The sequence below is a fragment of the Babesia bovis genome, chromosome 3 (genome assembly GCF_000165395.2).
Source record: "Babesia bovis T2Bo chromosome 3, whole genome shotgun sequence".
NCBI classification, from domain to species: domain Eukaryota; phylum Apicomplexa; class Aconoidasida; order Piroplasmida; family Babesiidae; genus Babesia; species Babesia bovis.
Genome location: NC_010575.1, coordinates 1901578 through 1922127, shown reverse-complemented (window position 1 = coordinate 1922127; position 20550 = coordinate 1901578). Strand labels below are relative to the sequence as shown.

At 42.1% G+C, this 20550-nt stretch overlaps 9 protein-coding genes across 9 annotated transcripts; 7 read left to right on the top strand and 2 right to left on the bottom strand.

Moving 5' to 3' along the window:
• The first annotated feature begins 27 nt into the window (after positions 1-27).
• BBOV_III008890 (Trm112p-like family protein) lies at positions 28-917 on the top strand. Its single transcript, XM_001611964.2, has 5 exons — positions 28-138; positions 207-363; positions 422-508; positions 646-709; positions 746-917. The coding sequence occupies exons 1-5, from the start codon at positions 80-82 to the stop codon at positions 781-783; spliced, it is 405 nt and encodes a 134-aa protein (XP_001612014.2). The 5' UTR covers positions 28-79; the 3' UTR covers positions 784-917.
• A 187-nt stretch (positions 918-1104) lies between these two features.
• Positions 1105-3204, top strand: BBOV_III008880 (protein kinase domain containing protein). The gene is made up of 5 exons (XM_051767709.1): positions 1105-1660; positions 1694-1742; positions 1777-1929; positions 1965-2317; positions 2354-3204. Exons 1-5 carry the CDS (start codon positions 1190-1192, stop codon positions 2987-2989), a joined length of 1662 nt encoding a protein of 553 aa, XP_051623514.1. The 5' UTR covers positions 1105-1189; the 3' UTR covers positions 2990-3204.
• Positions 3205-3303: 99 nt separating this feature from the next.
• BBOV_III008870 (AP2 domain family protein ACDC superfamily) lies at positions 3304-5462 on the top strand. Its single transcript, XM_001611962.2, has 5 exons — positions 3304-3584; positions 3624-4185; positions 4489-4579; positions 4615-5022; positions 5058-5462. The coding sequence occupies exons 2-5, from the start codon at positions 3820-3822 to the stop codon at positions 5414-5416; spliced, it is 1224 nt and encodes a 407-aa protein (XP_001612012.1). The 5' UTR covers positions 3304-3584; positions 3624-3819; the 3' UTR covers positions 5417-5462.
• A 3-nt stretch (positions 5463-5465) lies between these two features.
• On the top strand, positions 5466-6518 carry BBOV_III008860 (Ubiquinol-cytochrome C chaperone family protein). The gene is made up of 8 exons (XM_001611961.2): positions 5466-5588; positions 5624-5709; positions 5746-5834; positions 5873-5947; positions 5983-6119; positions 6154-6229; positions 6264-6319; positions 6423-6518. The coding sequence occupies exons 1-8, from the start codon at positions 5479-5481 to the stop codon at positions 6463-6465; spliced, it is 672 nt and encodes a 223-aa protein (XP_001612011.2). The 5' UTR covers positions 5466-5478; the 3' UTR covers positions 6466-6518.
• On the bottom strand, positions 6312-7998 carry BBOV_III008850 (50S ribosome-binding GTPase family protein). The gene is made up of 3 exons (XM_051767532.1): positions 7507-7998; positions 6654-7472; positions 6312-6620 (listed from the first exon to the last, which is right to left on the bottom strand). The coding sequence occupies exons 1-3, from the start codon at positions 7771-7773 to the stop codon at positions 6462-6464; spliced, it is 1245 nt and encodes a 414-aa protein (XP_051623513.1). The 5' UTR covers positions 7774-7998; the 3' UTR covers positions 6312-6461.
• Positions 7999-8165: 167 nt separating this feature from the next.
• BBOV_III008840 (ataxin-2 N-terminal region domain containing protein) lies at positions 8166-10148 on the top strand. Its single transcript, XM_051767591.1, has 4 exons — positions 8166-8332; positions 8371-8505; positions 8541-9494; positions 9530-10148. The coding sequence occupies exons 1-4, from the start codon at positions 8216-8218 to the stop codon at positions 10076-10078; spliced, it is 1755 nt and encodes a 584-aa protein (XP_051623512.1). The 5' UTR covers positions 8166-8215; the 3' UTR covers positions 10079-10148.
• Positions 10149-10553: 405 nt separating this feature from the next.
• On the top strand, positions 10554-12233 carry BBOV_III008830 (putative integral membrane protein). Its single transcript, XM_001611958.2, has 2 exons — positions 10554-10790; positions 10828-12233. Exon 2 carries the CDS (start codon positions 11017-11019, stop codon positions 12199-12201), a length of 1185 nt encoding a protein of 394 aa, XP_001612008.1. The 5' UTR covers positions 10554-10790; positions 10828-11016; the 3' UTR covers positions 12202-12233.
• On the bottom strand, positions 12174-15220 carry BBOV_III008820 (Helicase C-terminal domain family protein). Its single transcript, XM_001611957.2, has one exon. It carries the CDS (start codon positions 15068-15070, stop codon positions 12224-12226), a length of 2847 nt encoding a protein of 948 aa, XP_001612007.1. The 5' UTR covers positions 15071-15220; the 3' UTR covers positions 12174-12223.
• Positions 15221-15493: 273 nt separating this feature from the next.
• Positions 15494-20500, top strand: BBOV_III008810 (uncharacterized protein). Its single transcript, XM_001611956.2, has one exon. The coding sequence runs from the start codon at positions 15574-15576 to the stop codon at positions 20458-20460; it is 4887 nt and encodes a 1628-aa protein (XP_001612006.1). The 5' UTR covers positions 15494-15573; the 3' UTR covers positions 20461-20500.
• Positions 20501-20550: the final 50 nt, after the last annotated feature.

Sequence of the window (20550 nt, the reverse complement as noted above, 5' to 3'; positions counted from 1 at the left end):
CGCATTTTCTAATATATCGTGGATATATAGTATTTTAAATCTAGTTGTGTAGTTAGGCTTTGTACTTTCTTGGACTTTTATGTATAGCTTACATCGCTACTTCATAATGCGTCTGATAACACACAACCTAGTGATGTGGTAAGTGTGTATATTCATTTCGGTGTTGCTGAAAGTAATCTATCTAATATTGACTCAACCTTGTGCAGCAACACACCTCGTTGCAAAGATGGGTACCCTTTGATTATAGAGGTCGCTCCTGGCGAGCATTCCAGTAAGATTGAGCCACAAGAGCTGGATCCGGAATTTATTCGCAAAATGCTAAAGCGTTTGGATTATCCTGTGCTTGTGGATGCAGCTCGTTCGGTAAGTCGTTGATTCCTGGTGGTTAACCGGTTGTAATGCTAACATAACATCGCTATAGGTTGGCTTAAGTTTGCCTGAGAGTTACAGTGATTCTGACTTGGATTCAGATGAATTTATCACTCAGGTTCATCGATGCATACTAGAGGTAGGTTATCTGCATTCGGCCGCGTTAATTCATAAATTTGATATGGTATTTATTTTTGTTTCACATAGTAAGTGGTATAATACAATCTATTGTTGTTACTAAGGGGTCCTATATATACTCATTCAATATCGACGCAGTTCCACGTAGTCAAAGGTTGTCTCAAGTGCCCGCAGTGTTCTCATGTCTATGACATTGACAAAGGTAAGAATATCGCTTAATTCTGATTTATTCATACAGGCATCCCTAACATGTTACATTGCGAGGGAAAGAATTAGACATCAGTAAGAATTGCCACTGAATCGCTGGCTCTAATGGCTCTGTCCATTACGTCCTCGTGTGTGCATTGTGCCATATTGACACACATTATCAACACGTATCAATATCGATAGAATCCGTGGTATTGGTATACGTCTTGGCAATGTGTTGTGCCAGAGCTAATCATCGCTATAATCCACTAAACTGGTTGTAAATGTATCTCAGTTAACGCGGTGCGTATATGTTTGGGTGATAATTGCTACTGACATTATAATGTGAGATATGGCGGGGTGTTTGGGAGCACACACCCGCGTTTAGTGGTCATTGGATGGGGTCTCTCGATGTCGTACACATTGGCTCTATTCCTGGCTATCAGCTGTCAATTTTCATCTGTGTACATGCTCATCTTGTCTGATAATCGCTAACATGGTGAACAATCGCAATTCGTTCCGCTATTCGGACTTTAAGTGCAACCTTTCAGATGCGTGTATTCGTTTTCCAGGCATTGACGCCTATGTGCGCATTGGTGAGAAACTTGGTTGCGGCGCATATGGTGATGTCTTCCGTGGCTACCGTATGGATGACTCAGCCGATGTGAGTTCTGATTTGTGCGACTCGAAGTCTCACAGTAAGCGGCGCAATGTCATCGGTAGTGCACGTTCTAATGCATCATCAACCCCTTCTACTAGAACTTCTGAAGATGTCACAGCTCCGGGTGGAGGCTGCATGAGTTTATGTTATGATGTTTCTGTTAACCAACAGCCTACGATAACGGCTCAGGAACCCCCAGTGAACAACCTTCCAGTTTATGCTGTAAAGTATTTTAAGGATGACATTGTTCACATTATGGAAGAGGGTATAAGTCCTGGTACTCTCCGTGAGTTGAGCATTATGAAGGTATGTCGTTCCAGTGGTAAATATAACGTCCAGAGTTGCAATGACCATCCAAATATTGTTAAATTGGTGGACGTTTATGTTGGTAGGTCGCGTTGTCACTTAGATAACAATTATAGGTCCTCACCCAGGTATTGTAGACATGCTAAATCAGCAATTGGGTGACGCTTTAAAGTCCAGTGGCACAGAAGTCGCTGGCCGGAAGGACTTACAATTTTTCCCGTTTAAGAAGTCACAGATATTCATGTTCGCTTTATACGAGTATTGTGAAGGTAGGTTCTAACTATGTTCAATGCACGGTAAATAGGTGGCGACTTGGGTCGTGCCATTTGGCGCGCATATAGCAAGAATCAGCCTGGCTACTCATTATCGGAGGTTAAGTGGTATGCATTCCAATTACTCAATGGCTTGGCGTATCTTCACATGTCTAAAATTGAGCATCGTGATTTGAAGCCGAATAATATCATGTTATCTGACAGTGAGCGTCTCACTGTACTGAAGATAGGTGATTGGGGTATGGGTCGTGAATTCCGAAATCTGGACGGCACCGTAACTCCAACAGCATGTACACTATTTTATCGGCCCATAGAAGTTATTTTGGGCCCTATGAACATCCCACCAGCAGATCCTGAGGCTCAGTTGGGGTCCCGGCCATTACACGTAGGTTAAGGTGCTTTATAGTATAACTGACTACAGAGGCATAACTATGGGATTAATGCGGATATTTGGAGTGCCGCTTGCATTATCGCAGAATTGGTCACGGGTTTTCCTTTATTTCATGGAAATTCCGATTTTCAAGTGCTAACGCGCATAGTGACCACACTAGGTCGTCCTACAGAGGACGAGTGGCGTAACTGTTCGCGGTCTGAGCATTATCCATTTAATGGCAGCTTATATAATGTTCACGTTGAGGACAAAAAGGAACGTTTGCGTTCAGTGTTACGCGGTAAGATGGATGACGTTGGCCTGGACCTTCTGCTGTCGTTGTTACAGTACAACCCACATAAAAGACTAAGTGCCCTGGAAGCATTGTCCCATCCGTGGTTCCACGACGTGGACTACCGCCGACTGGATTCCATGGGAGTTCGCAATTGCTTAACGAACGCTTTGATGGGCCGTTTCGGTGCGAGTGCTATACGCAACCTTGAGGATCAATCAAGGGGCATTACGTCCACCACGTTACTGTCGCACATGATATACAACGACTCTGACATTAAAGGGCATATAATGGATGCTATCGACCGCGACTACACACACGTGAACTCGTCTCTAAGACAGTGTTCATTGCCAGTGGCCATTCAATACAACGCGCCAGAAAAGGCAACGGAATAATTATAAACCAATCCTTCCAAGGCGCAAAACATATGATAGCATTCCACTATCTCGGAAGTTGCGCTATTAGCAACAGTAACCGAGAAAACTGCGCGGAAGCATATTTCTAGATCTATGGACAGCTACGTATTATTGCCGCAACTAATACCAAGCGAAAACAATATTGTCAACATGGCTAGTTGTCTATGCCAAATTGAATTCAAATGTGTAAACATTTGGTTGTTTTGGAGGCAGCGGCAACCTACACGAATAGCTCAAAGCATCCCAGGAGAGTGGGGAGTCTTTCATCGCTGTGGGGTGGCGTCGCAGAAATAGGACTGCAGGCATCCGCTTCGGAAAACGCTATTTTTATGAGCAATAACGTCCACAAATGTATGTGGAACGTATGTAAGAATTCTAGGAACAGCTAGTCACTAGTCAGCGTAGCGTATGCTACCAGTGGCATTAACAGCTAGATTGTTGTTTTAGAGGTCCAAACGTGTAACTAGTTATGCAATATATTATTCACTGATAAATATATATGCGTGATAACTTAGTTGTTGTCAACATCTCAGGGTCGTCTAAAATTATCGTGTCGTCATCGCTTTCGTCTAAGGTATATTCCTAGATTCCATATATCTATTTTATTTTGTAGGATAATTAACTTGTAGTTATTTGACTTCCGTGGACCTCAAGTGGCAACGTGGGATATTTGTGTTGCTACATCGGGGTAGATCCACCCAACCGTATCAGGCTTGGGCGCTCACTACCGTACCTTAACTGGAGGATTCCAGAGGCAGGTTCCGCTTCGGGGCTCCCGATTGCGGATCTCTAAAATTTAGGGAAGCACCATGGAGGACGCAGCCCATATGGACCCACCTTATGCCTCTCCCGAAGCTGGGTTGGAGGATGGTGCGAGTCCGCTTGTTGATAACGAGGAGAATTACTCCTACAGTTCTGAGCAGCAGGTAGTAACGCTACCTGAGGTGTCTTTGAATCCACCGGATAATGGTGAAGCCAATGAAGATGTGCAATACGGAGTGCCGAATGCCGATGAACAGCATCTGTATGATGGCAATGTTGGTGACTATCAGCCTGGAGAAGGGCACGCTCACTCAGGTGGATATGGTGACCAAGGATGGCACAATGCGTCTTACATGGGCATGCCTCAAGATGGTATGCATTACAACCCTGATGTTTCTCACGATGCACATATGGTAAGTTGTTTAATCTACCGGAACTGTTTATTGTATGCCGTGGGTAATACGTTACCGTACTGTTCATTTTACGTGCGGGTGACGAATATAATCTTATGGTGGAAAGAAGTTCCCCTCAAAGAACCTGATGTACCCTTGACTCCATTGGTTGTTTCAGTTTATGTTTAATCCACATTTCATTGTATCAACAACCTTTTCCTGAAAATGTACATCACAAGAATGCCAAATGGTGCCACGTGTTACTCGAGAGTGTTGTATTGTTACTGTGGCTACCGTTATCCATATTTTATTAATAAAATACAGGGTTACGGAGCGGCAGGATATGATATGTCTGGCGGTATGGTGGCATCTTACGCCGGTGTTGTGGGTGATAACTCCCTGCAATCTGGTGACGGTATGTGTTAATGGAGCTTTTTTATATTTTTACAGCTTCTCACATGCACCCTGGGATGATGGACCCTAATCAGCATGACATGATGCAAGGTCACCAGATGTCATCCAAATTGGACCAGGACGGGTCGGATGCTCCAAGGCGCGCATTGTCAAAAGGCCGAAAGAACAAGGACGAGGCCAATGAGTTGGTGCGTCGTGCTAAGTTGCTCCCCAAGGTTATGGGAGTGCGGTATGACGCAAACCATCAATACTGGGTTGCTACGTGGTACCAAAATCGCAAGAGGATGGACCGCTACTTCTCCGTAGGTCGTTTCGGTTTCGAAGAGGCGCGTTTGCTTGCCATTGACTGCCGTAAAACTGCTGGAAAAAGTCTACAGGGCAAGTCCTACGATCGTCCTCAATACTCGAATAAAGACGTATCTTCAAAGTCGAGGAATTCGTACGGTAAGTCGACATATTTAACAATCATATCCATTAAGAAGCTGATATTAGTTTGGAAAAGAATGCCGACTATTATGGAGGCTCCGACACCTCGAGGAAAACCAAGGATTTCAATCGTCTCAATGTATCCAAGGTTGCTCTCAACTACATATTATCAGACCTCTGCAACAACTGTCTTCCTAGCATCTTGGAAAACAATCACATGCCAGGAGAGCTGTACATCCACTGTTACAACAAGATATCAGATCACTTGCAGATGATCATCACGGCTAATCAGTCGGAAGAAATAGAAAAATATCTACATTTATTCCAGCTTTGTATCCAGAATCGAGTGTTGCCCAGCGCGCTACCGGTACAGGAGCAACGCGCGATGATCACCACGCTATGCCAGATGTAGACATCCACCCACCCTAATTTCCACAAAAACCACTTATAATATTAAGTGTGTACGTTTATGTCATGTTTATCGGTCGTTTTTGGCGCTCTGGGATTCGTTTTCCTCAGCTGCCTGTGCAGAAGTACCTATTAGCAGTTCCTCCAGAGCGAGATAGTACCTTTGCAAGGTTAAGGTGGGACTACATACACATATACATCATTATACCAGACGGCTGTTTTCGAATCCGCTGATAAAGGTACAGCCATTCGGTGTGTTAGCCCTAGCAAGGGGTGAATGTCCAAGGCACCTCCAGGGTAGTTTAAATACAACACATTAAACTCATTTCACAGCATTCGGCTTTGAATCCAATGATGAAACTGCTAAACTTCTGCTAAGGATTGTCCATACGTGGATATTACATCGCCGTATGCATACAGAGGTAATTAACAAAGACAATTCCGCTAGATACTCCACCAGGGCATGGACACTGAGAAGTATATGATATGGGAATATCTATGGGTACACATGCGCGATATTTTGGTTGCACAGGAGGTATATATTGTATGCTAATTGCTACACTTTGACAGATACACGAGTTGCAATTTCGAGGCAACCTTGAAGAGATGCAACACAAAACATTGGGTTTCTGTCTAGTGCTAGATGAATCTTTAGATGAGTTGAATAATAACGGTAATAACCAGCTATTGAAAGAAATGCTAGTCCTGTATGTTTTCCATGTTACCACGGATAATACACAGATACTTTTACGACAAGAACAAAAAAATGCTTCAGTCCATGCAAGTCCACCTGCTCAGCAAGTATATACTCTCTATGGTAGGTGTATACGTACGACTCTGACCCGCTAAAGGTTGATTTCATAGCGCAAGTACCACTGAGGGAGTTCCGCCACGCAGCATTTACACTGTAAGTATTTAGCATGTTGATATTGTATTAAATGACGCAACGGTGTTTATATATGTTGGTCATTAAAACCTTTCCTCCAGGAAAAATTATCATGCTGCTGCAGACCTGAAATCGATCATTTTATCGCAATGGAAGGGAAATCTTAGGAAAACGGCTTGACCTTTACGTGTATATAAAGGAAAACAGTATCGCTCCACATCTTGCTAAGCCTGTAAGATACATTCTTCTGAATCTGCTTAACCAGCCGGCCTTGTATACCACATATTATCTTAGCGGCGTTATTGTTCCTGACGTACAACTCCTGCACAATATATTGCCAACACGTATTCCCTACCATCTCAATGACTAATGAACCGTTGTCAACACGAGTCCAACCAATGATCTTTTGTCCAATCTGATAAGGCAGCTCCTTGTTAAACCAGCAGTATAAGTACGTGCGCACAGTCTGCTCTACCACCTGGACCCTAGACATTGTAGTGACCATATCAGGAGGATAGGCCCAATGGCCAGATTTGGCCATGGACTTGAGGAATGTAATAATATGCTCGCCACCTATACCGTGTTTTGCACTGGTGTAGAATATATCAGCAAATGCACCATGATTTTTTAACTCCCTTGTGCGACATTTAACCCATTTCTTGTGTTTAACCAAATCTATTTTATTTAAAACAAGTGCAACGGGAATGCGATCCTCAGAAGAAGCTTCGAATGTATCTTCAAAGTCGTCATCTAGTGCTTTATCTGATGTCCTATCTATATCTAGTGAATAAGGCGTTGCCCCTGCAAGGTTGCGGATCACCCGAAATAGCTCAGCGCGTGGCCGTTTGACGGCATCGATAATAAATAGACAAACATCAGATTCGCGATAGGCACGCCAAGCAGTGTCAACTAATGGAGCGCAAAACTTGCGCCTGCGATGGGATTCAAGTATGCCAGGACAGTCAGTGAAAACCATTTGGCAACTGTCTGAACATAGGATGCCCTTAATATCCTCCCTCGTGGTATTTACCTTGGGAGATACTGCAGCAATCGGTGTATTAAGTAACATATTCATTAATGAGCTTTTGCCCGCATTAGGCAAGCCAACCAAAGAAACACGCACAACAGAAGCATCAGGAGGCTGCATTGGTGAATCCCACGTGACGGTACTCGCCTGCGTGGTCATGACTAAAATATATGTGACATACGCTGAGTGGAACAGGTTGCCTTGTGGCATTCTCCCCGTAATAGGGTACATTCCGATGGTTGCTACCGCGACGCTCAACAGTAGAAGGCGTTTTACTATTAAATGCAACTACGTCTCTATCAACACTAGATGTAATGGCAACATTGTCCGAAATGGTTCTTATTCCACCCGAATAATACCTCAAATCCTGTATGCAACGGAATCTAACATACTGTAACAACCAGTGGTTGCCAACACAGGATAGATAAGACATCATGGAAGGCATCATGCCTGAACAGTAATCATATACCCTAATCCATAGATTCGTATGGCCGCGAATAAACAACAACTAACACTATATCTATGGCTAACAATATACATGGGCAGATTTATCCCGTAATAGCAAGCAATTGTTAGGTCAATAAAAACAACATTAAGTAAGATACTAATGTGTTTATACCCGAACTTCAGTGTTACACATGAAATATTAGTGTAAAATCGATCACATATTAAATAAATAAACAAGAGTTATCTTTTGAATGAGTTTTTATAGTCGTTTAATCCCCACCATTTGTAAGCATTATCCCCGTTTATGTTGTTTAATAACAGTTCTAGGCACGAATTATTCTTACTTGTACATTAATCTTGATTTATACGGCAGTTATATGCAACATTGTTTTTAAATCTAGGTCACAACTTCCAGTTTAACCCATACCACAGAAAGAGCCACCATGATTCGCAACGCAAACACAGCCAACAGATCAGATGGCTACAGAAATGATAAGCGATTATATGCATTAACACGTTTAAATGAAGAACGGTTAGCATATGTCATGTCGCGGGTTGTTGTAAGTCACACAACTAACTACTGTAACACAACGCTCAGGGCAAGGATGTATTAGTAAATATGGTCAATGGACAACTGATTAAAGGAAGATTTCACTCATTCGATACATTGAACCGCCAGAATACCAAAGTACTAGATATAGCGCTACAGAATGCAAGAGTAGTACAAAATAAGGTAGGTTTGTGTTATAGCAATTCACTTTAACCTAGAAGGACGAAGGAAAAGGCGGTGTACCTATGATAATTCAGGGTCTCGAATATAACTACATAATGGCTAAGGGTGTTCACCTTGGAAATGGTGGTAGCAGGGACCCTAAGTTCTCCGCAGCCAATGTATCGGGGAGTTCTTCAGCAGAAACTTCCACATCTACCGGTAAACGCCAGGGCGCAGCTAAATTCAAAACTGATGCCGAGATATCTAAATCAAAAGGACAAAGACAGGATGATAAGCTGGTGGAATGGAAATCAGAAGGACCAGTGGACGAATCTAAGCTGTGTTCACTGGATAATGAAAGTAAAACTGAATGGGATCAGTTTGAATCTAATCGTAAAAAGTTCGGTTTGGAAACCACTTACGATGAAAATGTATATACCACTGAGTTGAACCTAAGCGAGGTATCACAAAAGGTACAGGACCAGGCCGCAAAGATTGCCTCCGAAATAATGGGCCCACATGGCCAAGGCGGCTATTCACAACTGGAAACTTATCTAGAACAGGATGATGATACTGGTGAAAATCCCGAAGCTGAAACTGTAGTAAAGAAAACGTTAGCACGTAGCATGCGCGAGCAGAAACGTGAAGAAAAAGGAGCTCCCACACCTAAATCGAAGTCACGTGGTGATGCTGCTGGTTCTAAATCTGAAAGTAAACAAAAATCTCATGCTGCTGATGAAAAACGCAGTGAACACACCCCCGATAACGACAAGAAGGCTGATAAGCCGGCGTCAAAGGATAGAACAGAGGAAAAGTCAACCAGTAAGCATGCGGGTCATGATACCAAACCAACAACACCTGCTAGTTCAACACCTATACAAGCTCCACCCAAGAAATCCTTCGAATTCAACCCTAATGCGTCAAGTTTCACGCCTATTTCGTCTATTCAAGGTTCAATTCATATGGGAGCTGCGGTTCCCAGTTCAGTTGCAACACATGTGCCTCCAAAGGTTTGTTTTATAATGCTATTTAATACACGCAACAGATGGCAAGCGAGTCACCCACTGCTAATGATGTACCATCATCGCAGAAAATAAAGGATAATGCACCTATTTCCTCACAAGCCAACAGCAAGTTTTACGCATTCTCGCCCATGATGGAATATCCCAAGCTGGACGTATCGTCGTACACCAACCGCAATTGGCCTCACGCGGATCAGTACTTTGATGAAATGTGGCCCAATTGCAGTGAAATAAGCTACCGCAACTTATTGGGAGATATGAGTATGATGCATCACATGGCGGGGGTTATGGCAATGAGACCGCAACACGCAATAATACCATCAGCAGGAATGGCCGCAGTAATACTACCACAAGGAACACCAATGGCCTACCCGGCGTACCATATAGGAGGGATACCGCTTAACATGCTACCTTACGGACGACAAATGACACCCAAGTTCTATACCTCACCTAGGCAATCACACCAGGCGATGCAACCACTACCTACAACGAGAAGGCCTTATAATATGGTAAATCAACCACCAACGAAGGCAAAGGCTGATCGGAACACCAATGCATCGAATGCAAGTTGAAACATGGTTACATCGTTGAATCCGTAATATGTATAGGACAACCCCCGATGTGTAGCAACTGCCATTAAGAGGCTTAGATATTCGAGATACAGATTAGCGCTAAATTACCAGTAAAACGATAGAATTAGTAGATTAAAAAGGCGAGGATACAGTACGAGTCAATGGCAACACACCCAAGCTATTCTGCCTCATATGTATGCTAACACTAGAATTTTTAACATTTTATACTTGGATCCTTTGAGTAATTTATTTTCGTTGATATATAGCAATGTAAAGCGGGGAAATATTTTTTCAATAACGGTATATGTTATACCATGACTGGCTGTGGTCTTGCTAAGATAAGGAAAAGGAACAATAACATGCCAAAAATGTTTGATATCGCGGTAAATTTGTTGCCATTAAAGGCGAAATCCTTTTCGTCTTGCCTTGAATACACAATGTGCAACGCGGTGCATTCTTGCGACGTTGTGATTCCACAACGTGGCGAGAAACATCATGGCGCATTATATTCAAACAAAGGCGTTTAACTATAACGAGGGATGATATTTATATAATTGACAAGCCGTATATGTACTGCGTTGTCGTATGGAGAGTGTGGTATGAATCATTTACTCCATCTTACCTTGCGGATGTGTAACTGTACAGTTTTCCCAAAGCCAAAAGAGCTACAAAGTTATGTGTTATATAAATTTTAGTAATCTGTATATATAAGGTAAGTTACTTTAATGCGGAGGTTGACTATCGCTCAGTTTTTTGGAGGAAGATCGGTATTCATCGTGAGTGCTTGATTTTTGGATCTTTATCAAGCTAGTGCACGCATGTGTCACTATATAAATATGTTCGCTTGAGGGGCTGGTGGTGGTTTTTTGCCTTTTGCATTGCCAACCAATCGCTGCCCCTCTGCGAGAATTAAGCGGTTGTAAACAAGGCATGTTCACATGATGGGAAAACAAGCGGTATCAAGCTTGACGGAAAATGGGTTAAATGACACCTTACGACATGAATATCATTTGCGCCATGGCAATATATCAAACAGAGGTGGCCTAGTCGGGGGTAACCATACAACTGGCACCGCAGAAACGGCATCAGATTCATCAACTGTAGATTATTATGTTTCTACATCGGGTAACGAATATCCTGGAGAATTACAAGCAATTAGTTTTATCGAAGGGCAAACTATTACCGATGATGATTTCAAGCTGCCAACTAAGGACTCTTGGTCAAATATCCGTAAACATGTGATGGACGACCATTCTCAATACAGTGTAAACCCGCGGGATATGGCATCTTTGTCCGCAGTCAGTTACGCCCAAATGACGAATAGACTGTCGGTAAATGACTCAACATTCGGCATGCCATTGCCAAGCCAACTATACCCTCACGCTATTACGATCGACACTCCAAGTGGAACGCGTAGTGTGCTACCCAAACTCAATCCGTTGAAAATACTTTCGAAGGAAGGTAGTCAAAGAATAATCGGGGCTGCATCACATAACATAGATTACAACTTCGACAATCTAAGGCATATCAATACGTTCTTCATGGCCGATGAAGCACGGTTGCCTGTATATATCGCTGCATTTAGTTCTGGGTTTTTCTCAGTGCTTATATGCCTTTGTGCTATTTTGTACACAAGGTACATTTTTATGAGAGTGCGCAAGATGAAGAGCGATAAGCGGAAGCGCCTAGACGATGGTTCCAGTGTCCCGCTGCTAGATGAAAAGGATATCGAACAGCGGTACAAAAATCAATCCTTAGCTGAAATCAGAGCTATGAACCCAAGCCTGGCGCGCATAGAAGACTACATTAGAGGCGAAGTGAAGAAATGGGAAGAACGTGCTCGACTGGCGGAAGAATCTGCAGCGCCAGCAGATGAATTCCAAAATCTTATGAGAGATTTAACTATGGACTCTCAAAAGGGAAAACCATCGGATTCCAACGCAGCGTTGGATGCTATTTTCAAACCAAGTTATCCATTGGATGAAATGCCAGATTCGGAATCAGATTCTGAAGATAATGGTAGTGAAGAAGAGGATGATGAATACGACGACGACAGCTCTGACGACGAAGATTCTGAGTACTCTTCTGATTCGGACGACGAAAATGTCGCCCTACTACGATAAATGTCACAAAAATAATGTAGTTTTAACCTTTTTTACTCTTTTTAATAGTAGATAGTGATATTGTGTCAGTAGTATGCCAGCTGTCCATTACGTCCCAGCCAACTGGCGATGGAGCGGTGCGCTGCTGTGATTCAGTTGCAGAGTCGTCAGGTGTGTTATTGCTTCGTGTAACGCCGGTGGAATTGGAATCAACCATCATAGTTGACCGCAAATTGGTTGACGTTGTAGATATCTTACGGCTTTTGAATACCAAGGGTGTACCTGATACATCCCTTGGTGGTGTAAGGGGCAGTGCCATAGTTCGATTGTTGTATCCAAATGATGGATGTGAAGTGCTGTAGCCAGCACGTGTTTTAACACGTTTACCGGAGATAGCAGGGGTCGACATTTTCTCGAAAAAGTCTAGAATGTCGATTTTTGATGCATTCATGTTGTCGCTAATCATAATGTTACGTGTCACCCAGCTGCTGACACTCTTCAATATGTGTTCGGCGCTAAACCTGCGATCGGCCAAAACTATAGCTCCATAGTCATTAATATGCCTTATCACCCTGCCAATAGCTTGGTTAACAGCGCGGATCGCCTGGGAAGTAAACCAATGGGTTACATTTTCGTTATTTTTCCCATATAACTTACGCAAGTAATCCATCTTTAAAGCAATGGTCTCTTCATATGGATTTGGATATGGCACACCGCAAAGGAAAACACCGCGGCATGAGTCGTCACTGAAATCAATACCTTCAGCTAACTTGCCTCTACAAACACCAAGAAATAAACATCCCACACCCTTATCAGTCAAAGTAAAGTACTCCTTAAGTTGCGACTGGGTATCATCAACATTTGTATTTCGATTATAATAGTTTCCAACAAAACTCTTTGCAGACCCTTTGGACTCAATAAAAACGCGCTTCTCCTTTTCCAGGGCCGCGAATATGCCTGCGCTCTTCCATGCATTAACTGTGTCCTCCAAAACTGGGTAGGACACAAAAAATACCAAAACGCCAGCCGGAACGCATCGAACAAATGTAAGTACAGACTCTCCTAAAGCCTTGATGTAAGAAGGGGTTGATCGATTGTTGTAGTCCGATGATAAAATGCTACCATCAACATCACCTCCTGTAATAACCCTTGGACATAAGTTGGAAACTGGCACAATGTGACTACTGGATAATTGGTACTCAAAACGCACCTTGTCACCACCTATACTGTTTGCTAAATCAGCCAAAGGTGACAGTGTACCCGAAGTCAAAATGACTGATCGTACACCCGCATTCTGAAGACCCAAGAAGGACGGTGTAGATTGCATACACTCAAACGCCATTACCTTAGGAAAGGGGGCATTAGTCTCAGTACTGTTATTAGAAGACGTAGATGATTGTCTAAAAGCAGCCTTGTTCTTCCAGCCACCGCCAGAAGGCTGTGATGCAGCACGGTCAGCACCACCTGTGTTTGAATTATCTATATCAGCAAACCTCCGGTCATGGGTTACAAAAACGTGAAAGTACTCAGGACAAGCAAAAAACTCCTTAGAAAATATGTGCTGCAAAAATTCGAGTAACATGTTCATTATCTGAGCATCTTCCTGTATTACTTTGGTACTCTCATAGCTAGATTGATGGGCAAGAGAAAAATCATCTATATCCACAGATATCGCAGAAATGCAGCTCCTTATAGTATCTTCTATATTGCAAGCTCTCAATTCATTAAAGCCCAAGGTAAGTAAAAAGTACTGCAAAATATCCACTCCTCGGAAAACGGCGTGAGCTCGGTTAATATCACCCACTCTCCAAGAATATGCAACATTGTTGTTACCTTGCTCACCATCTTTACCGTGATTTTCAAATTGTACATTCGTCAGGAACCTGTCTACACCTTTTAATGACACCGACAGTCTAGCCAAAGCAGAAAGGTCAATGGGTGCAACCTCTTGTGTATTGTTCGATGCTTGATATTCTATAGCCTTTATATGGTACTCGCAAAAACGTCGCAAGACCATCAAAAATCGTGCAATGTCAACCTGCCTGATGGTAAAACCAGCAGATGATTCCGCTACGGACTCTATATTATGGGCCTCATCAATTATAAGCACTGCATTATCAAGCACAATGTCCATAGCATCGCGTGATATAGGGGATAATAAATAATTATACGGTAACATAGTTACATCAGCGGACTCATGGGCATCACGACAGGCATAAAACGGACAACATCGTGTGGATTTACCAAGTGATATCAGATCCTCTATATCCACGAACTCGTAAAATTGAATCTTCCGTGAAATTTCCTTTTTCTTCAGACCTCTGTAGTACATGCATCCTTGATGTTTAACCATCTTCCTGCAAAATGCGTTTAATGCCTCACCTGTGGCATTTTTCTTACCAGGGTGGATGCATAATTGGTCACGGGATCCCAACAGAACTGTAGTAAGCCCTTTTGAAGCAAATTCCTTAGCATATGAGGTTTTCTTGGCTTCACGTATAACCTGCTTCAGCTGATTGTGTGTCCTAGAAGCATATAGGATCCTAAGTTTTTTAGACCCCTTAAATTTTACAATGGTTTTCTTCTGTTGAATGGAGTCCCTGAGATCTTGCATAGTTTTCATCAACCCTTCCTCAGAAGTGGTTTGCACTGGCTTCAAGTTAAACGACGTTTCATCTTTAAAACGAGTATGCCAAATACATGCCAACGTGGAGCAAATGAGTGATAACGTCTTCCCAGTACCTGTGGGAGACTCCAGTAATGCATTCTTCCCATGTCTAACCGCCTTAATCACAGTTTCCATATAAACCGTTTGGTTCTCATAAGGGGTGTACGGGAAGCGTACTTCAATGCCATCGATGATCTGTACGGTTTCCAAGTTAGCTGCCATCAAATATTGTCTACACAAAAATTCCAAAAAATGGAAATGAGAGCTAGATATTGGCAATATAACAACTAATGCCTAATAAGGAATTTTCAAGTCAAATCGTTCCATAAATTGTGACATTATCAGATTGCTTTTAACGAAGTCATGGAATTTTCAACCTCATCCTCCGACACAAAACCATGGATTTCGTTCGACATAGTGCTTATTCGATACTACATTCTAACCACCTCTGTTATTATAGTGTAGCATTTGAACAGATTGTTGCATGAGCGTATTTGTCTGGCTCGAGTTGCTGTGGTGGATCAAACTGAATACAAAGAGGTGTTAATGTAATACCGTACACATTTCACAAAGGTCCTCGGCTATTGCTTATAAGGCAGTGTAGGCGATATATCCATATGGTATAGGCAATGATATAAACTTATCATACTCGTACACATATAGCGCATGACAAAGCAGCATACTGCTTCATATGACCTCGCTTGGGGGCGAAATATGCACTTAGCATGGTTTCTTCGTGGCCTGGAGCGTCATACGATGCACCAAAAGTTCCAGATTCTAAGAGTTTGACCAAGCTACGCAAGTTCCAGCAAGTAGTAAATCAGCGTTTAGATGAACTCTACGCAACGGGGTCATTTGAAACTTTGAGTTCATTTGCTTTACAAAGCATAGATGCCTTGGATAATCTCAATGAAGGTGGATACGCTCGAACAGCTCGATCCAACTTCGACACCGGCAGTAATTCCGGTGAAGATGGGTCTCATTATTTGACTGATGTAGGCACTGACAGTCTTGAACACAGTTTGATGGAAGATGACGATCTGATTCTTTCATTGGCATTCACTAAATCAGTACAAGTCTACCAATATGAGTATTCTAACAATAGTGATGTAGACCACCTGCTACTTTCTTATGATCTCTATAATACTCTGCATCTGGCTCTAATAGATGCTTTAATACACTTTGAAGCATGGGATCATACCTATGAGAAAATAATGGAGCTTGGGATTATACTGTATCTGTTGAAAATAGAGTTGCGTAAAGGACTGAGAAAACTTAATGAAAGTTCAGGGTCTTCTACATCATGGTTTAGAGAATCCCTGTTGATTAACATACTAGAAAAGCGTGGTATTCGATTAAAAGATGTAGAGGAAGTTGGTGTGAAAGATGTCCCTCCATACGTTGTGAGGATGTTCACCAATGAACTACAGCTAGAACTTTGGTCCAGAGTTGTTATGATATGGTTACGTGATTCATCGCTGCATAACATCCTCGATAAACTACAGTGTCTGCCACTAAATGTTCGAACCAGATTGTACATAAATGCAAAATCATCCATTTTACAAAAGAAGACTAGGAGTAATGGTTTCATGATTAACAGTGATACAGTCAATATGAGTTCGTCGTTTTGCGCGGCAATGAGTTTCAGTGGCATTGATAGTTGCAATGAGCGACATTGTGCCTGCCATTGGAACAACATCAGATATAAGAAAGTGTTTGCCTATGTACTATCTGCCAATACTTGCTATCGTCGGTATTCGTTAGAGGGATGGCTCATTCTTGCGCAAATATCTATGGATGTTGATGAAGAGTTCAGCTCGTCATTGTTCTTTATGATCTATATGGTATTGCGTATAATGGAGTCGGATATCATACAGCCATTACCGATGTCTAGATCTCGCATCGAACGTTGGAATAATAATCCTACAAATATATCCAAAGAACAAATCAAAAGGATAGATCCAAGCTCATTCATCATGAAATATTCATGGTCACAGCACTGCATGGACCAGAAGGTTAGATGTGTGATGTCCGATGTGGATGTACTCTGGCTAAGACGTAACTGGAATTGGAGACGTCTGCTTCTTAACGACTGTTCTCTGAAGCATGGTATAGATAAATATGTTGGATGTAAGAAGCACCATCTAGAGTATATGATAATGTTTGACGTGGACCGTACGATTAACTACAGTGCCGCCGATCTTTTCATTGAAACCTACGTCAATAACTCGTACATAAGCAATGAACAGAACACATCATTAACGCTTGAAATATCTCGACATGATATGGGTCTGCAAATTTCTACCATAGATAAAGGATGCGTCAAATCGATACACCTAGAAGACGTCGTCATGTCTAACCAATCTTTTGAAATGTCCATACAATTCAGCCCTTTATGTCGATACGTGACTGTTAAGAAGAAAAAAGGGGGAATTAAATTACCATCAGAGTCCACATGCAGCAAATATTGCAAAGGGATTATTACGAAAGAAGATACCGCAATATGCGAACCTCTTATCCAGGGCTATGATCCAAAAATATTGCTTGCAATTGTTGCCTTTTGCATCAGCGTTGATCGTGAATACACGGTATTACACTTTAAGCAATCACTGGAATATCTTAATTACAAAGATACCTTGCGTAAAAAGGGTAAGAGATTCCTTCGTCAGTTTTTTTCGTGGTTACCAGTACGCAAAAGTGAAGAAACCAATCGTATGTTGGGGTTCCAAAAGAAAATCCGTACAAAGTTTAGATATCAAGCTCACAAGGCGTATAATAAAGCCTCCTCAGGGGAAAATATGGATAGTACAGGTTTCGATAGGATTCTTGCTTGCCGCTGTACATCGAATGTATCACGACCAATAACTTCATCCAAAGACCCGCTATACCTTGTAAATGATAATGAGGGTTCTGTGGTTTTTAAGCCAAAAGTACGATTCCATTTTTCGTTACTTAAGAATCGGGTTTTTAACAAATCAGAGAGATTCATGCATTCTTCATATGCTGCCAAGCCTTATATTTACAACTATGGCACACGCTATGTTACGTTTTGCAATAACTGCGCTAATGGATATGGATATCGCATTAATTTATGTGACTCGTCGCAATTAGAGCCGGCCATGTTCAATAGGACAGATTCAATGAGCAATGTTGGCGATATCAATCTTGCAAATACTTCACCAGAGGTTTTAGATACATGTTCATTTTGCCTAATTGATCGCATGATTCTCCTGGTCAATTGGTTGTCTCATTTTGTCTTTACATCAGGAATTTGGCTCCAAAATCGCAATGCGATTGTTGCATTACCAAAGACATGTCCATATACGGATGGAAAAACAAAACGGTGTCCATTAGAAGAGTTAAAGCCTAATAAACATAAATCTGCGTCTACCGGTGAAGGTACACATGATCAAAAGATGGTTGGATACGTTTCTGAACTACACGTAACAGAAAGTAAACGTTACGCTAATGTGGACCCATTTGCTAGTAGCATCCTTTTGCTTAATGAAGTTGTAGAATCTGCTATACTAGTTCAGTTGGCAACTTTCTTTAATGAACAGCAGTATGATCATCTCTTGTTTAGGTTGGCACTGCTACAGGTGTTGCAAGGGCGTTGGAATCTTTGTCTATCATTGCTTCGACAACTTTATGGGAAATCGTTTCAATATAGCACGCCATTTTCACGCTCCAGTGTTCCTGTGTCGAAAGAAAACGCAGGTCTGTCATGCATTGAAGCAACATTTGTATCACACCTTTCTGCAAAGATTTTGGTTGAATTGGTCGATCAGCCTTATCTAGCAATCGAACAGTTTGAGAGTGATCCATATATATCTAAATCGTTAAATAATGTAGACAATATAAGGTCGTATAGCGAACAAGATGAAGATCGCGATATGAATAGCAATCTGCTTTCCAAAAACGATAGTGTTGTTTCAGCCAAATCATGGCTACTTTTCGGTGCAGCGCATCTTAAGCTACGTTATGTAGAAATTGATCCTAACTCAGCACATTTGACTGACATTACAGGAACGCGATGGGAAGTGCATGACCCAGAGCTAGGTATAATACCAATATTAGAGTGCTCAAGCAACAATGATACGGTTCAGATGTGTTTCAACACTGCTGGGGATCAGATATGCGGTAATAAACGTGTACCTATGGCCATGGAGTGTATATTGAAATCATTGTCTCTTGACCCGCTTTGCTACAAGGCGTGGTTATACTTGGCGCACTGTAGCATGCTTGGGCATGATTATGAATTTGCATACGCATGTTGTAATAGGAGTATTGACTGTTACGACTCTTGTCTGGCAGCGTGGCTGACAAAAGCTGTGGTACTGAGTTCACGGGCAAGGAGCACTGCTCCGGTTCGTACTGCAAGCGGCATTTGGGAAAGATATAACACCATCTTTACACAAACTGCTATTAACGATCATCAATCACGGGAATTGAATTGTAAAGCGATTCCCGTACCTTTCGATCCCGTGTTCACTAGTTTTGCAAAAGATGAAAATGAGCTATCTACTCATATATCTAGGGCTGTTGGTGGGAATTTGAAAGAGTGTATGGATGCGTTAATCATTTCTGCACGCTTTGGTAGCGCTTATTCTTACGCTGGCGCTTTACAAATTGCATGTAGAACTGCAGAAGAGTATTGTGATGATTTTCCATGGGAAATAGAACAACCGACGCCACGTTCGAGCCAAATCGATCCTAGCAAGCTGTTACTAGTCTTAACAGCTAGTGTTGAATGTGCAGCACATTGCATGGATTACGTGAAACGGGGGAGTATACCCATACAAGACTTACAAAAAACATATGCTGCCATCCAGTCACTAGTTGCTACCGCCGTGTCACGCAAGCTATTTCTTTCATCCATTCCGTTTCTTAGGTCACTATGTCTAATGTTTTTGCTGGATGTAGTGGCTGATTTACGTTCGGGATTAGTAACTAAATGTGGTGAATCCAACAAATCATATATCGAGGAGGAAGTTTACGGTTGGATAACGTTTTTAGAAGTTTTATCGCAATGTGGCCACGCCTCTATGGCTGAGTTATTCATACCACTGCTAGAGTGCTACCTGGATGTATGTCCACCAACAACTCCAGAACCCGATTCTTCTGGATACGACACTGATAGCCAATATACAACTTCACAATCGGGGGGATATTGCTATGGTGACATTAAAAGATATTTTGGAGACATGTCAATGATTGCAAGTGATTTATTAGCAGAGGCTGCATTCACGCGTTTATATGTCCGATCGTTTAAGTCAAATAAGACTGAACTTGGGAATCTGCTGTCTGAAATAAGAATCACATCATGTGTTTATAACAGTCGTAAGCTACGGCTGTTAGAAGCCCGCGTTCTCGCAGGGCTCCAAGAGTTTGAACAATCTGCTGAAGTGTTCGATCCTCTTTTACGTAGAGGGTTTGTCGGAACTACATCCACCGATTATGTTTTCGAATATCGGGCGATGGAAGTCTATTCAAAGGTTCTCGGTGCTCTTGGTGAGCATCTAGAGTCTGCAGCTGTAAAATCCTTTGCAGAGCAATGTTACTTCACTACACCCATACTGAGGTGTGACATGTGTCTAATCCCACCTCTATGAAAATCACGTCAACGGGTTGCGTAACATTGGTGTATATTTCTTAAATTGTAGCTTCTAATATTATAAATTATAACGGTTGGATATCTATCT

What these genes read in the sequence shown, in the direction of transcription:
- BBOV_III008890 (XM_001611964.2), top strand. Translation starts at nt 80, where the DNA reads ATGTATAGCTTACATCGCTACTTCATAATGCGTCTGATAACACACAAC. An exon ending in TTCATCGATGCATACTAGAG is followed by an intron (nt 509 to 645) that starts GTAGGTTATCTG and finishes ATATCGACGCAG; the next exon opens with TTCCACGTAGTCAAAGGTTG. An exon ending in TGTCTATGACATTGACAAAG is followed by an intron (nt 710 to 745) that starts GTAAGAATATCG and finishes TTATTCATACAG; the next exon opens with GCATCCCTAACATGTTACAT.
- BBOV_III008880 (XM_051767709.1), top strand. Translation starts at nt 1,190, where the DNA reads ATGGTGAACAATCGCAATTCGTTCCGCTATTCGGACTTTAAGTGCAAC. An exon ending in TTTATACGAGTATTGTGAAG is followed by an intron (nt 1,930 to 1,964) that starts GTAGGTTCTAAC and finishes CACGGTAAATAG; the next exon opens with GTGGCGACTTGGGTCGTGCC. An exon ending in TGGGGTCCCGGCCATTACAC is followed by an intron (nt 2,318 to 2,353) that starts GTAGGTTAAGGT and finishes AACTGACTACAG; the next exon opens with AGGCATAACTATGGGATTAA.
- BBOV_III008870 (XM_001611962.2), top strand. Translation starts at nt 3,820, where the DNA reads ATGGAGGACGCAGCCCATATGGACCCACCTTATGCCTCTCCCGAAGCT. An exon ending in TTTCTCACGATGCACATATG is followed by an intron (nt 4,186 to 4,488) that starts GTAAGTTGTTTA and finishes AATAAAATACAG; the next exon opens with GGTTACGGAGCGGCAGGATA. An exon ending in AAAGTCGAGGAATTCGTACG is followed by an intron (nt 5,023 to 5,057) that starts GTAAGTCGACAT and finishes ATATCCATTAAG; the next exon opens with AAGCTGATATTAGTTTGGAA.
- BBOV_III008860 (XM_001611961.2), top strand. Translation starts at nt 5,479, where the DNA reads ATGTTTATCGGTCGTTTTTGGCGCTCTGGGATTCGTTTTCCTCAGCTG. An exon ending in AGTACCTTTGCAAGGTTAAG is followed by an intron (nt 5,589 to 5,623) that starts GTGGGACTACAT and finishes TCATTATACCAG; the next exon opens with ACGGCTGTTTTCGAATCCGC. An exon ending in GCAAGTATATACTCTCTATG is followed by an intron (nt 6,230 to 6,263) that starts GTAGGTGTATAC and finishes GACCCGCTAAAG; the next exon opens with GTTGATTTCATAGCGCAAGT.
- BBOV_III008850 (XM_051767532.1), bottom strand. Translation starts at nt 7,773, where the DNA reads ATGATGCCTTCCATGATGTCTTATCTATCCTGTGTTGGCAACCACTGG. An exon ending in GGCAACCTGTTCCACTCAGC is followed by an intron (nt 7,473 to 7,506) that starts GTATGTCACATA and finishes ATGACCACGCAG; the next exon opens with GCGAGTACCGTCACGTGGGA. An exon ending in GTTCATTAGTCATTGAGATG is followed by an intron (nt 6,621 to 6,653) that starts GTAGGGAATACG and finishes TATATTGTGCAG; the next exon opens with GAGTTGTACGTCAGGAACAA.
- BBOV_III008840 (XM_051767591.1), top strand. Translation starts at nt 8,216, where the DNA reads ATGATTCGCAACGCAAACACAGCCAACAGATCAGATGGCTACAGAAAT. An exon ending in ATGTCATGTCGCGGGTTGTT is followed by an intron (nt 8,333 to 8,370) that starts GTAAGTCACACA and finishes CACAACGCTCAG; the next exon opens with GGCAAGGATGTATTAGTAAA. An exon ending in CAAGAGTAGTACAAAATAAG is followed by an intron (nt 8,506 to 8,540) that starts GTAGGTTTGTGT and finishes ACTTTAACCTAG; the next exon opens with AAGGACGAAGGAAAAGGCGG.
- BBOV_III008830 (XM_001611958.2), top strand. Translation starts at nt 11,017, where the DNA reads ATGATGGGAAAACAAGCGGTATCAAGCTTGACGGAAAATGGGTTAAAT.
- BBOV_III008820 (XM_001611957.2), bottom strand. Translation starts at nt 15,070, where the DNA reads ATGGCAGCTAACTTGGAAACCGTACAGATCATCGATGGCATTGAAGTA.
- BBOV_III008810 (XM_001611956.2), top strand. Translation starts at nt 15,574, where the DNA reads ATGGTTTCTTCGTGGCCTGGAGCGTCATACGATGCACCAAAAGTTCCA.